At 37.1% G+C, this 14,594-nt stretch overlaps 1 protein-coding gene across 1 annotated transcript in view; it reads left to right on the plus strand.

Annotated features, from left to right (window-relative positions):
- LOC139742391 (uncharacterized) overlaps window positions 1-1,485 on the plus strand; it is a 60,664-nt gene extending 59,179 nt beyond the window's left edge. Inside the window, exon 5 of the mRNA XM_071652966.1 lies at window positions 121-1,485. Coding sequence (XP_071509067.1) covers window positions 121-254 — 134 coding nt within the window. The 3' untranslated portion in view covers window positions 255-1,485. The remainder of the gene's footprint in view (window positions 1-120) is intronic.
- Window positions 1,486-14,594: the final 13,109 nt, after the last annotated feature.

The raw sequence follows: 14,594 nt of genomic DNA on the forward strand, positions 1-14,594 counted from the left end.
TATAAACACAAATTATCCTTGCATTTAGTGTTTCAATGACATGGAGAAGGTGATGTGTGTGTCTCTAGGACTGGATAAGTACTGACACTTTGTTTCCTGTAATGTTTTACCTTCCGGTAGGATGTCCTATTAGGCAAAATGAAGAGCAACCAGCTGAAAAGGAAGAGCAGCTAGCTGAAGAGGAAGAGCAGCTAGCTGAAGAGAAAGAGCAACCGGCTGAAGAGAAGGTCAAACAAACTGAGATTACTTTTTGACAGCTCAACAAGATGATCGGCATGGTGCCTTGGACTGGTCTTTTTTCTTTTTCAGCCGCATAACGAAATTTCGTTATGACGAAGTGAATCTTCTGGTTTCAAAATTATCACCATTAAAGTCTATGGTGTAAAATTCGCTTATGACGAACACGGTTATAACGAAATTTCCATTATAACGAAGTCTTTTCCGAGCGCCACAGACAAAGAAAAACAAAAGAAATGTGCTCCGTTATAACGAAATGCGAATTGCTTTCAAAAATATGTAGCGGAACAAGCATTTGTATAGTGTTTCTGCATGGGTGAACGCTTCACACCACTGTGTGTTCGCTCCTTGTGTCATGCACAGTTTCTGAGGGGAACTTGCGTTTATTATTGTAATACAGCTATCCCATCACATTTCACATAGCTTTCCAGTGTATGATGATCGAGTATTCAGCAAACAGAATGTGATATATGTGACCCTGCACCTCAAAACAAACAAAAAGTCGCCAGACATGAAATTTTAGTAAAGACCATATTCTGAAAGAGCAGACTTTAAGCTTTATAATGATGTATAACTCCAATCAAATGGACTCTCCTAACCTATCTAGATATTGGACAGAAAGCACAAACTCAGGAAAAGTGTGAACTGAGAAAAGAGGCTCTGAAGTACAGTGTCTATTCAAGCGCTTAATCTTTACCAAACCGTGCTGGCTGTGCAATGAATGGGACAAAAAACAGGAAGTAAACCACCAGAGTAACAACAATAAAGGGATTATCAGATTAAACTGAAATTAAGCATGCCTCATTAACACATTCTGTCAATAATCAATGCCAACTTTCAAAGCAGTAGCATTATCCTTTCAAAAGTTATTAGAGTTGAAAGTGAAGAGTGTGGACAAGGTTTTTCAGAAATAAAAAGGGATTCTAAAGACACACCTAATCACACAATTCTACCAAAAATGTTCGAGATAAACTGCTAAAAAAACACACTTTCCTGCCCGTTTTATGATACCAAATTTTAGCATAATGTAAAAGAAGACCCGCTCTTTCAGAAAATATGAAAAAGTCAAGTTCGGCTAGGTTGACCCATTTCACTTATTTTCAGTCCTCACGCAAAATCAGTGTGTGCGACTTTATGTTCGTTTTGAGGTGCACTGTCACATATATACGTGGTTTCCTTGTTTTCGTTATATATTGTATTTGTTTGGTTATAACGAAAGAAAACTGCCGGTCCCGAGCATTTCGTTATAACGGGAGTGCACTGTATAATGTCTTGAGAAAAGTGATTTCTTATAAAGGTTCTGTATTTCGGAATAATCTGTTAGATAACACTTTTAGTTATTTTAAAAAGAAGTATAAATTTTATTTATTACAGAAAGAATAATTTACAATATACTGTGAGATTATGAGTATATATAAGTTTTATTGATTGTGTGATGTTCATTCATGTATTGTTTGTTATTATTGTTGTAGCTCTTTAGCTTGTTTGTATTTGTCTTTTGAGTTTGATACCAGTAAATCTTTGTCAGTGCTTTGTTTTTTCTTATTCTTGCTATTTCAGTGCTGTCTTCCTACAATTTTTTTTTTCATGTTGCTGCCTGACTGTCTTTCTCCTTGTCTCCGTTCATGTTCATTTTCTGTATTTAAAATGCAAACTTGTAAGATGCAGGCCACGAAGGGTTTGACCTTTGATAGGTCAATGGCCTTTGTCATTCCCTTTATAGATCTGCCGCAGTTCTTACTGTTTCGCATAATATCGTGTTTATATTGTAACTGTCCTTCTACTGTTTGTTTTGTTTTGTGTATATTTCCATGTTATGCTCCGTACATATTATACATACAGTGTATACGTCTATGTTTGTGCATTTTTAAGAGATGGAATTGAATTGAGGTTTGCGCATGACGCACGCCGAACGAAGAGTGATCGCAAATATAAATATCTCTCCTTCTCTCATTTCCCAATCTATGAATCCTTTGAACATGCATACCTTTTCTTTTAGTGATGTTTGTGTACATGATTATGTGTAAGTTATCCCTACTGGACGTCTCAGTCTTTTCATAGCATAAAACAATCCACACAAATGTATAATATTGTAACATGTTTCATGTACCAACTATTTGCATATTTGTGAATAATGTATTACATATTTTGTAAATAAATCAAATCAAATCAATGAAAAAGTATATGAATGTATGAGTGAATAAGAAAGAGATGCAATGTGCAGAGAAGACTGCTTTTGGAGACAATGTGTAATAGAAAGTGTAATGGTTTGCTGTATGTTCCTAGGATGGATGCTGGAGAATAGCAAAGAAAATGTACAACCTGTAGAAAGCTGAAACTTGTCAAAACAATATTTTACTATGAATAAAAGTCCTTTGGACCTTACAGTTTCACATACAAATCGTGTGAAATGTGACTATGATTTTTCAATGATTGAAGGTGTTTTGTGTGCAGATTTATGACGTATGAAAGTTATGCGAACATCCATGAATGTTGATATGAACAGAATTTGACATAGAATCTGGCAAGGAATGGTGCGGTGCTGATGTAAAATATTCAAAGTTCTGTGTATCTGGCAGAGCTGGACAATATATCTCAAATAGGATTCACTGAATAATACATCAAGGCATGATGTAACATTTTACAATTTTGAGTAAATTGTTACGAAGTTTATGATTCAAACATGTGTGCAGTACTGTTAAGAAGTTGCCAATGACATTGATAAGAGCAGAATCAACTTAAGACATCTTGTCATCATCTGCCTCATTATGTGAAACCCATGTACATCTCTTCGGAGGTGACACAACATTTGCTCCTGCGACAATTGCTTGAGTCTTATTTTCTCAAAGGACGGGGGTGAAGGTTAGGGTTTTAGGTTTAGTTTGATGTGAATATTTGGATTATGGTTAAGGTTATGCTCCGAGGCAAAATTTATGCTTAGCATAGTGTGCAGATATTTCATGAGACCAATTGTCACAGGAGCAAATGTCATAAAAACCATTCAGAGATTACTTACTGAAAATAATTGACAGTGGAAACCCACCTCTGGCTCTGGACTCGTTTCTTATAGCCAGGTCAATTGCTGAGCCATAAATGAACATTCTTTACAAAGGTGGCATAATGACACACAAAGTTAAAAGTGGACAAAATGGTTATCTTCATGCATAAATTGTTGTATTGCACTTATATTTCTAGATGATATTCTGCCAAATGAGTAGAAGGATGAAGTCATATACAGACTGTATTACTGTTCACATCAACAGTGTACTGTAAAACACGATATATTTGTGGCGTGAAATTTTCTGAATTGCCACTGGCATCCAGTGCATATTGTGTAGGCAAGAACTTTCGCATGCATTTTAATTTTGTTGCGCATTTAATGTTGGCACTCACTAAATTCACGAAATCAAAGGGTGTGTACAATTCTGGTCGAGGTGAGGATTTAGCATTTAACGTTTTGCGAGATATACAGAAACCACTCTATGAGATGTCAAAGAGCATGCAATTCTAAGGGGTGTCAAATGTTTATTTGATGAATATCGGTTTTGAAATGGCTGAGATATCCAAAAACAAGGTGAAATAAAGAGATCCTAATAAAAGGTGTGGCCTGTCACCTTTTATTATCACTTTTTTGGATATCTCAGCCATTTGAAAACAAATTTTCATCAAATAAATGTTGGATCCTTCTTGAAATTACATGCTCTTTCATATTTCATAAGAGGCCTCTCATTATCTCACTTAGGAATGTTCAAAACATGAATCCCCACCTCAACCAGTACTGTACAGTCCCTTTAAAATGTATGTGAACATTCCTTGTTCTACAGTACTTTTCCCCAAAGTATTAGAGCAATTAAAACCAAATGTAGTTTGATTTTTAGGTCTACACTGACTTGGCATTTATATGCCGTTGATTTGGGGTGGGAATGCTTAGAAATGAAGATGCATTGTTGAGACGAAGGCAGAGAGAGTATGTCTCTATTCAGCAGGTTTTCAAGTTAGTGTCTCTGCACATGGAGTAGAATCATTATTACATCCAGCTACAGCTGGCAGGTTAGTCTTTGCTCAAGACTCATCACAGCAAAGACTTTACAAATAAAACATAATATCAACACATACACATGTTTATGTCCCCTGAAATATAAGACATATACTTTGAAAAAAATGAAATAAAGACTGACTAAAACTTGGCCCAGTAATGAACTGCTTTTGCAGTAACAACACAGACATTAGATTGAGTGCGTCATGTGCAATTTTCTTCATTCGACATGCAAAAAAAACTCTAGATTTTGCCAATATTGCACCAACTATGCAAACTGGATTTGGGGTACATGTATGCATCAAAATTGTATGTATTGGTAGGTGTGAATATATCAACTGTATGAACTGAAGAGCTTGTTGCAAGGACCATAGAAAAGGAAAACAACATAAATTTCAATATATTTAGTTATCCAACCTACATGTATTGCAAAGAGCGTAGAAACCTAAGAGGGTCTACTCTCGCGACTTTACATGTAAACAGGTGTAGTACGCCATGGAGCCGAAGGGCGGCCATTTTAAGAAGCAAATCACTGCGGCTTATTGCGAGCGTATAATACGTGACCTATGGCAGTGAATTCTGCCTTTCTTTAATTTTCTCCATTTTAAGGGGGCAAACAGCCATGTAGCATTGTTTAAGACCCCAAAATTCCATTTAGAAGCATCATTTATGTCTTTAAAAAAAAAGAAAATGAAGAGATGGCTATTATTTTTGAATCTGTAGTCCCTGAAAGTGCAAGCTGTATACACTACTGAAGCAGCATTCTCTCTCCATCCATATCCCTCCCTCCTCCCGCTCCCTCCCTCTCTCTCCCTCTTGCTCCTGCTCTTTTGGCATTATATCACACCATGGGGGGGGGGGGGGGGGGACGTGTCCCCCTGAAATTTTTTTTGGGATACCCCCCCCCCCCCCCCATGGTTTTCAAATTTAGTATTATTTTTCTTTTTTTTTTTTTTAAACACTATTGATAGGATGAGCGAACATGTTCAAAAGATTACACATTTTTGATTGAAAATTCTCAAATATTCTACCGAAGGTGTGCATCACATCGTTGAATTATTGCCCGGCCCGTAATTCGATCCATCTCTCATCAACTTACATATAAAGACGGACATAAATGTCGATCCTGCACAAAGAGGTCACGAATATTAACAAATTTAGTCATTCACATTTTTTTTTTCATTTCCTCTTTTTAAAAAAAATGCAAATATTCCACCAAAGTGTGCACCAATTAATCGTCAAGTCTGAGAATACAAACGCTCCCTCGTGTGGAATAATAGAGACCTCTATAAAGTCCCCCCCCCCCTCCACACACACACACACCTCCGCCCCCCCCCCCCCCCCCCCCCCCCCCCCCCCCCCCCCCCCCCGGCCCCACACTCGACCTCCACTGTGAAGACCGGATCAAGAAGTGACAGACCACGATTCAGCCAATCACACATTTTTTTCCCATTCTCTTTCATCATAAACATTTTAAATATCGATCATTCCACCAAAAGTCAAGTGGGCACTGAGATTGTTGAATTTCTACATGAAAAATCCAAAAGATCCGACGGGATGGAGGGGGCAGTGGCGTAGACATGTCCTCAGATCAGTCTAGAGGTATTAAAATTTGCGGCCAAGAGCTAAGAGATGATCTGACATGTGTATTGCGGCCAAGAAAGGCGATTAATGTACGTTTCATCACCCCCACCCCCCCCCCACCCCACACACACACACACACACACAAACATGGCCACATTACTCAGGAATATAATTTTCTGTAATATAAGGGCAAGAATAATCAGCATTAACTTGTTATATAAAAAGACGTTTTCAGCCAAGGGGATCAGTCAGTAATGTGAAAACGTAAGGTGACGGCAGCAAAATCACGATTATGATATATGATAAGATAATGATAATAGAGCCTACTCTCTAAGAAGAATAATGTTGATGATAATACATTTTCATTTCATTTCATTTCATTTATTTCAGGACGGCATATGATTAAGCCAAAAGGGCTGTTCTGCCCATGTCCGAGCATCATATTAAACAATACATAATAAAATAATATCACTCATTCGTTTGGTCCATGTTAATTCAAATTAAAAATTGTTTTCATTATTTTTTTCAACAGAATGATGTACCCAAAAATATGTGAAATTTGACATGTGTGTCATTGAAAATATGTATACAGCGACCCAAGGATACATGTCTATTATGATCAGTACAAAAAAAGACATACAATTCATAAATTTCAAAAGTGCCAACGCAGTGATAGCTCACAAAGGGAGAGAGAGAAGGAGAGAGAGAGAGAGGGCTCTGAAGCTGTGAGCAATCTCATGCATGTCAAACACCATGGTTTGGATAATAAATTCCCCATCATGAAGTCATTAGTTACCTCGAAATTTGAAGGACTACAGATTGGATAATAAAAGGAATTTCTTCATTTATATTTTGTTCTTAGGAGGAAATGATACTTCTCAATGTCGTAATGAGGTTCGAAGTACTTCTTTTACCCTTGTATGGCTGTATGCCTCCATAAAAAGGAGAAAATGAAAGGAAGGCAGATACCTGTACTTCTCCATAGACAGTCGTGTAAAAATATGCCCGCTGTCGATCAATTTGCTTCCTAAAATGGTGCCGGAACCTGCCCATGAGTGTAATACGCACAATCACGAGAGCAGACCCTCTTAGCGCACTGCATGCGCTTCTATACTCTTTGATGTATAGTGCCTAAGGTTAATATCAAGTGCTGGCTTAATACAATGTATGTACATTCTTTGCATGTTGTATATAGTCATTCAACTAAGTCTTAATATATGATGTGTGCTATGCATGTCACATTTGCTCCTGCTCCACTACTAGTCCCACGCAATGACATTCTTTCATATGAAGTAACACAGTACCGTATGCTAAAAAAAATCCTATACTATAATACTCGAAGTTGTTGTTGTTGTCGCGGCCTTATGTATTTCCTGTTTTATTCCGGCGTTGCTGGATTGTCTATCTCCTCCCGAGCCGTCGGCTCCGGGCAGCTGCGACCGGTGCCGTCGGCCGCAGGAGAGTATCCTGCATCGAATGGCGCGGGTTTCGTCCCCTCTCCGCCTCCGTGTCGACGTCGAGGACGAAAAAGAAAAATTAATTAGCGACATGCATAATGCATTTTTGTGGGTGACGAAAGAGCCGAGCGTTTTAATATTCACCAATCCTGCGCTGGACTCCTACTTTCTCGATAGTGCATCATTTATCTGGCAGAGACAGTGGGATACTAAAGATGATGGGTGCAGCGAAATCTTTGACATCTTCCGGCGGACACGCAGGCACGCACACAATGTACTCTCGGGTGGGCACGGTACGCCAGTGTGTGGCCTGCGCGTGTGTGTATGTATTGACGATGGTTACATGAAACACTATCTGCTTTCGCGTGATGGACTCTCATATCGTATAATACACGGCGGGCGCGGTCAAACAAGGGCATTTACGTACAGTGACGTTCGCCATTGGCATTGGCGTGCCCTAATGAAAACAACGAATGCTGTTATTTTATTGTATTTTGCACAACTGCAGGATACTATACATAGCGTATGCAGCTCAGGTACGTCATTTAGTTTACTCTCAAGCGGGTATCATTGTACTCAGACTGTTTAGGACGGCTAAATATCCACTTAAATTTTGTCCTTGCCGATCGTATCCTTCCATATCAGATTACACGCGCCGCTGTCCATTCATTTACTGTAGGGCTGCTGTAAACATGAATATTCATAAGATGAGCGGACGTAGAGGAAACCCTCGCTTTGCCGACCGCTTTTTTTTTTTTTTTGAATTTCCAAGTGGAAATAAAATGGGTAATTCTATGGTCCATCACACCAAGTTTTGTTGATAAAAATAAAAAAGAGGGAGCAAATGAAGACAAAAATATTCTTCTTTCTCCTATAACGAGGGAAAAGAGTTAAAGAAAAAATACGAGGCCCTGAGATGCATGGATTCCAACAGGTGCCTACTTATTAAACCTAATGACTATAATATGATCTCCCCCTCCACAAATAATAGTGGAGATTATAGTGGTAATATAATAACGATAATAATAATAATAATAATAATAATAATAATAACAATAATGATAATAATAATGATAAAATGTACCTGTGTCTGAAGCAGATAAACGGGTGGTTCTATGATCTATCAAACCAAGGTTTGGTGATAAAAACTAAAAGAAGAGAGCAGTATAGTGAAGACGAAAATATTGTATTTCTCTCAGCACAATAGCAACAAAAACACAACTGGGGTAGTCCTGCTCAGCACAAGATTGAGTATGTTAGTGCAGTGAAGCAGTTTTGGACAGTTTGCGCAGGACTGTCTTCAGAAAAGCTTTTTATCAAGAGCAGAAAAATGGGGGAAAGAGATTTTTACAATTCTTAACAAATTAACATTTCTGCCTCCCTATGTTGATCATCCCTATATCATGACTCTACTCTCTCCTCTCCCCTAATGATGCCTCGCTCGGGTGACTACATTTGACTACATTTGTTTGACCAATATTGCAATTTTATGTAGCATTAAATCCTTGAGTTTTTACCTTGAAAATTATAAACTACAATGTATTTTGTTCATTCCGTAGATTTTATTATAATCTCGACATACTGAATTTCGCATGTGTTTCGTCATCTTTCGTAATTAGCATGTTGCACTAAACGCTTACATTATTTCTTTGGAACCTACATCCTACAAGCATTGCTTTTTAGTAGGTTCCTCATATTTACACATCATTGTATTACATGTCCTTATACATTTGTGAAATTATGTCTAAAATTGACTGTTGTGTTAAACATATTTTACTTCAAAATCAAATGGAATATGTAACCTGAATATGAAATGTGAAATTTGGAACATGAATAAAAAAATAATAATAATTATAAAAATGTTAGTAATAATAAAAATGATAATAACAATAACAATATTACACTGTAATAATGATAATAAGAGAATAGGCCAATACAAATTAATGGGGAGGGGTGCTATAATCCATAACTAAGAGTGGGCGGAGGAGACGCAAACAGGTACTGGATTGTTTTAATGTTTAAAAATAAATATCAATGATAACGAAGCTATTTGAAATAAGTAACCTTGAGAGTAACCTTGACATGACGGATAAAAAGATTCACTATCCTTGACCGATAAACTTTTTTTCTGAATTCCCTTGAGTCATCCCCATGTCAATGAATTATATAAAATAGCAATGAAACCGAATGACTATGATCTCCCCTCCCTGAAAATAATAATAATGGTAATAATCATAATCATAATCATAATCATAATCAATGATTATAATGATAGTAAAAACAATAAACAGTATCAATGAGATAAACATGCGGTTCTAGATCCATCAACCCAAGTTTTGATTATGAAAACAGAAATGAGGGAGCAAATGAAGACAAAAATAATCTTTGTGTATTTCTTCTGTCATAACGTGGTTGAAGAAATATTAAAGAAAGAATACGAAGCCCTGAGACCCGTAGATTTCCACGGGTTTCTTATACTTATAAAGCCTAATGACTATATGATCACAATAATAATATAACAGTAGGAGCATAATAATGATAACAATATGATAATAATAATGATGATGTTTAGTCTGAAGTATATAAACGGATGGTTCTCTGATACATCGAACCAAGTTTTGGTGATTAAAAACAAAAAGGAGGGAGCGATTGAAGACGAAAATATTATATTTTTCTCTCATAACGTGGGAAAAGAAATAGGAATGAAAAAAAAAAATGCGATGCCTTGAGACCAGCCGCGGATTCGCTCGGGTGCCTGCATGGATGCAAGAACAGGGGGTATAATTAATATCAAAGTCATACAGTGTCAATAGCATCTCCCCGTTCAGACGGGAAGAATCTGTGGGAAGAACTTTCGGAGAATCTCATCAAGCGTTTTTTGGTGATTTTTCCCTGAATGTTTGTTTGTTTGTTTGTTCTGCGAGGGTGAAAATGTGTGTGAGGGGACGGTGGTCATGAGTAGAAGAGAGCACAAGTAACTGTTCTTTTTATTTCATCAATAAAAATGTGTAAAATCGTATATATGAGAGGGAAAAAAAAGAGTAAAACCCCTCAGACCCGTGGATTTCCACGGGTGCTGCTAGTGAATATATATATATCAAAGGGTAAGCTAAGGAAGATTACTTTGATGGACTGTGCACCAAGTACCCACTACTGTAAAAGTGGATATTTTCCCACAAGTATTTTTTTTTTTTAACTGGGCTGTCAAGATGAGTTTCGCTTATTTTTAATTCTGCGAAATCAAAACATCGACTACTGGAACACATGACAAGCACACATTTTTTGTGTGGATTTTTGTTTTGTTTTGTTTTTACATTATTTTTGCACTAGTTTCTGGCTGTGCGAAATGAGCAAAAATTATAACATCGCAAAAATTTCCACTTTTACAGTGTGTGGCAAAGTCTCCCATGTACAGATGGAGAGCTACAACTCAAGTACGGTACAGAGTATGCAACAATGCAGCACATTTTAATAGTGATTAAGGGATACACCCTGGCTTTATTGAACCTTAAAAAATGTTGCACATAATGCCAACAGACACAACCAATGTATTGAACCTACAAGTATGTACACTGCTATACATAACCTTGGTAACTTGCCAGATACATGTAAGTGAGTATATATTTTGCCTCTAATAAAAATACTGCAAATTCAGTGACTCAGAAATACACAAGTTTAATTGAAACCATACATTGCCTGAGAATGAATCCCAATGTGTCAAGCCATTAGCAGTTCTATAGAAGTTTACATTTTTTGAGTAAAAGATGCTGAATTGAGCCTCAGATATTTTTCATATTTATTGATGATGTGCTTCATCCAGTCTGCTGAACTGCAGTGGTAGGTCCTATAGTGCAGCATATTACAGGAACTTCAGCAACAACATGGAAAATACATGTAAATATGCACAAAAACAGTCAGAAGTTTTGGTTAGCTCAAACGGTCACAATCATATTTTCAACAGAAGCAAGCAGAAGTATTGACAATTACTACATGAAAATATATTCTGAGTGAACATCATAATTCTGATTATTTGGATATTACATGTAATATCAACATTGAAACTGGTTTCTACTTTATCAGTACATACTTGTACATTGCAAACCTTCTGAAGATGAGTCCCGAGAATACTCGGGCAGGTGTATATATATATATATATGGGTTGAGAGGGACATGGTAGGTACAAATGTATAAGAAACATCCTGTCCAAGGACATACAGTTGTAGCACTGAGCAGGAATCGAACTCCACTCCTCTGTTTGGGAGTCTGGAGTCTTATCCACTATGGCACAGCACCCCCATTGAAATCAGTAAAGTATTGTCCTGGTGACATAAAGAATAGTAGACTTTATTCGAAGAATTCATTGGATATAATCCTTCTTCTACCTATCTATCCTTTTTGTATGTGTACATGTAATATGGTTTGTGCTTACAGTGAGACAGATATGGAGAATAGAGAGTGAGTGATGTGGATGACTTACTTTTATCGAGTACTGATAAAAACAGCCTCAAATACATTTGATTTCAGGGTCTGCATTTCAGTACATACACTGTACCTGGTACACACACATATACAAGTATTGCATTTACTGCATGCAGCATTTTCTTTTTTACCAGAGGTCAACTGATGGTTGATTAAGAGATATAAGGTATACCATACACACACTTGCACTCCTATTATTTTCATCTTTGGAGGTCAAAGTTCATATGTACGCCAATTTCACATTAACACACAAGAATATTGTTGGGGCATTCTTATTTTTTAGCCTGAGCCTCATGTCAAGCAGGAAAGCAAGCTTTTTGTATGAAATGCAACCAAATTTTCATCCTGTAATGACGGACGATGGGCTTTTTATAGGTTGTGTGTAATTATTTTAAAATGATGTTTGTTCTGTAAGAATGGTGTGCCTTGCAGTGATGCAATGAGAAATAAGTTTTCTATGTTAGAGAAGAATTGTTTGTGCTTCCCATGCATTCTGTTTACTGCAAAAATGCCAAATACTGTATGTCTTGCTAAAAGGCCACATCAGTTTATATTACAATACAGTGTATCACATTAGCAGTGACCAGAGAAGAGCACCCTCTACAGACTGACAGTTTAACAACAAAGCATAATGAGAAAAACTAACGACATCAGGACTTCATGAAGTTGGAACATGATATAAAACTTGCATCAAAGATGATTTCATTGAACTGAAGGGGTGCAGTATGTGATTTACATGTACTAGCTTGTGCTGGTAAATCAACTTGACTAATTTAAAGGAATGGTACAATTTCGGTTGAAATGGAACTTGAGGTTTCAAATGTTTTTTTGATGATGACTTTTTGATGTTTTTAAAGTCTCTTATTAAATACAATGTATGAAAGAGCATATCATTCTAAGAGGAATTCAAAGTTTATTTGATGAAAATTGGTTTTGAAATGGCTGAGCCACCAAAACAAAGGGACCCACCAAATAAAAATTGAATTCCATTTAGTGTTGTTTGCTTTTTAGAATTTCATAAATTGGTTTCCAAGTACTGTATCTCGCAAAAAGGTCAAAGCTGAATTCTCACCTCAACCAATACTATAACATCCCTTTAACCCTAACTAGGCCGGGGGGGGGCCTCCGAGGCCCCCCCCCCCTCGACGTTCCGCGCGATGTATCGCAATCGCAAAAAGCTATCGCCGCGACGTTTCATGACTTTTTTCTTTCGAGTCTCCCGCATCTTTTGACACCAAATTTGCGACGCCCGGGCACGTGGTTCCGAAGTTATGCATAAATATGTACGTGCATGTCAGACCAAAAATTGCTCAAAAACGTGAATTCGTGTACAATTTCAATGCAAACTGTGCTTACTTGCAAATTTCATAAAAGCATGATTGTTTTGGTGTTTTATCGATTAAAATCAATGAATAGCATATTTTCTTGTTCGGAGCGATGTCGTGGACAAATTTCATCGAAAAAACAATGGAAAACATAAAGTTGAAAAAACAATGAAATACATAAGAAATTCAAAAAAACAATATAATACTTAAGAATTTTTTTCTGATGTCACAATTTTTTTTAATTACATTTGCTAAGGACACTAAAAAGAATATTTACACAAAAAATGTGCCTGTTTTGAGCTTTATTTTGTGATTTATATCAAATAGTCTATTTCATGCATCATTATGCATAAATTAGCATAATTTAGCATAAATGATAATTTTTTGAAAAATTAACTTCAAGGTATTTTAGATTACATCATAGGCAATGTGTGTGCCAATTTTCGTCGCGATCGCGCGGTTCGACGGCCGAGATCTGGAGGGGGGGCCTGGGAGGCCCCCCCCCCCCCCCCCCCCCCCCCCCCCCCCCCCCCCCCCCCGGCTCTATCAACTACCTAAATAGCCCGGCCTAGTTAGGGTTAAGACTGTAGGTCAACCTAATCAATATACTTAATTCAAAGCAATTGTCACAGGAGGGTCATATTAATGAGGATTTTCTGTAAGGCTTGAGAAAAGAAAATTCAGATATAGCCGTACTTTGTAAGAAACGACAAAGGAACCAACAAATTTGCAAATTTCATGCTTATAGTAATTGGCTCCTGAGACTTTGATGAGGAATTACTATACAAGACTAATCCAATGACTCGGTTTTAAAGGGGATGGCTAGTAACTGATCAGTGGGAATCAGTGGGAATGCTGAGGGATGATTCTTCCAATCCTTGTGGGATTCATTTTAGTGTACATTATATATCTATTGCTGTGTGAAAATTATTTGCTTCAGAATGGTCTCATATTCAAGTAATGTGCAGTTTAACGTTTCCAGGTAAGCGTCCCTGGTCAGTGACGGGGCATTAATCTGCACATTACTTGAATATGAGACGGTTCTGAAGCAGATAATTTTCACACAACAGTAGATATATAATGTACTCTTAAATGAATCCCACAAGGATTGGAACAATCATCCCTCAGCATTCCCACTGATTCCCACTGATCGGTTACTAGCCATCCCCTTTAAGATTTTCCACTGCTCTAATACACAATCTGACCTTTACAGTTCATTTACTGGTAGTTGCCCTGTTTTGTTTTTTTCCTTTTCTTTTTTTTTTTGTTCGAAAAAAATGTGTGTACAAATGGTTTAATGTACAAGACAATGCAACATAAAAAAAAAATGGAAAAAGAAGAGCAAAAAAGTGTGTGCACATGACACAGAGTATGCTCAATAAACCACATTCTATGAACAAAGCTCATGATGTAAACATGTACATAAGTGATTATATATATCATAAAATTGACTTCAAATAGTTACTTCCTACAAGC

Source organism: Diadema antillarum, unplaced genomic scaffold (assembly GCF_040938485.1).
Source record: "Diadema antillarum isolate AM-2024a unplaced genomic scaffold, OU_Dant_1.0 seq00000998_RagTag, whole genome shotgun sequence".
In the NCBI taxonomy this organism is placed as follows: domain Eukaryota; kingdom Metazoa; phylum Echinodermata; class Echinoidea; order Diadematoida; family Diadematidae; genus Diadema; species Diadema antillarum.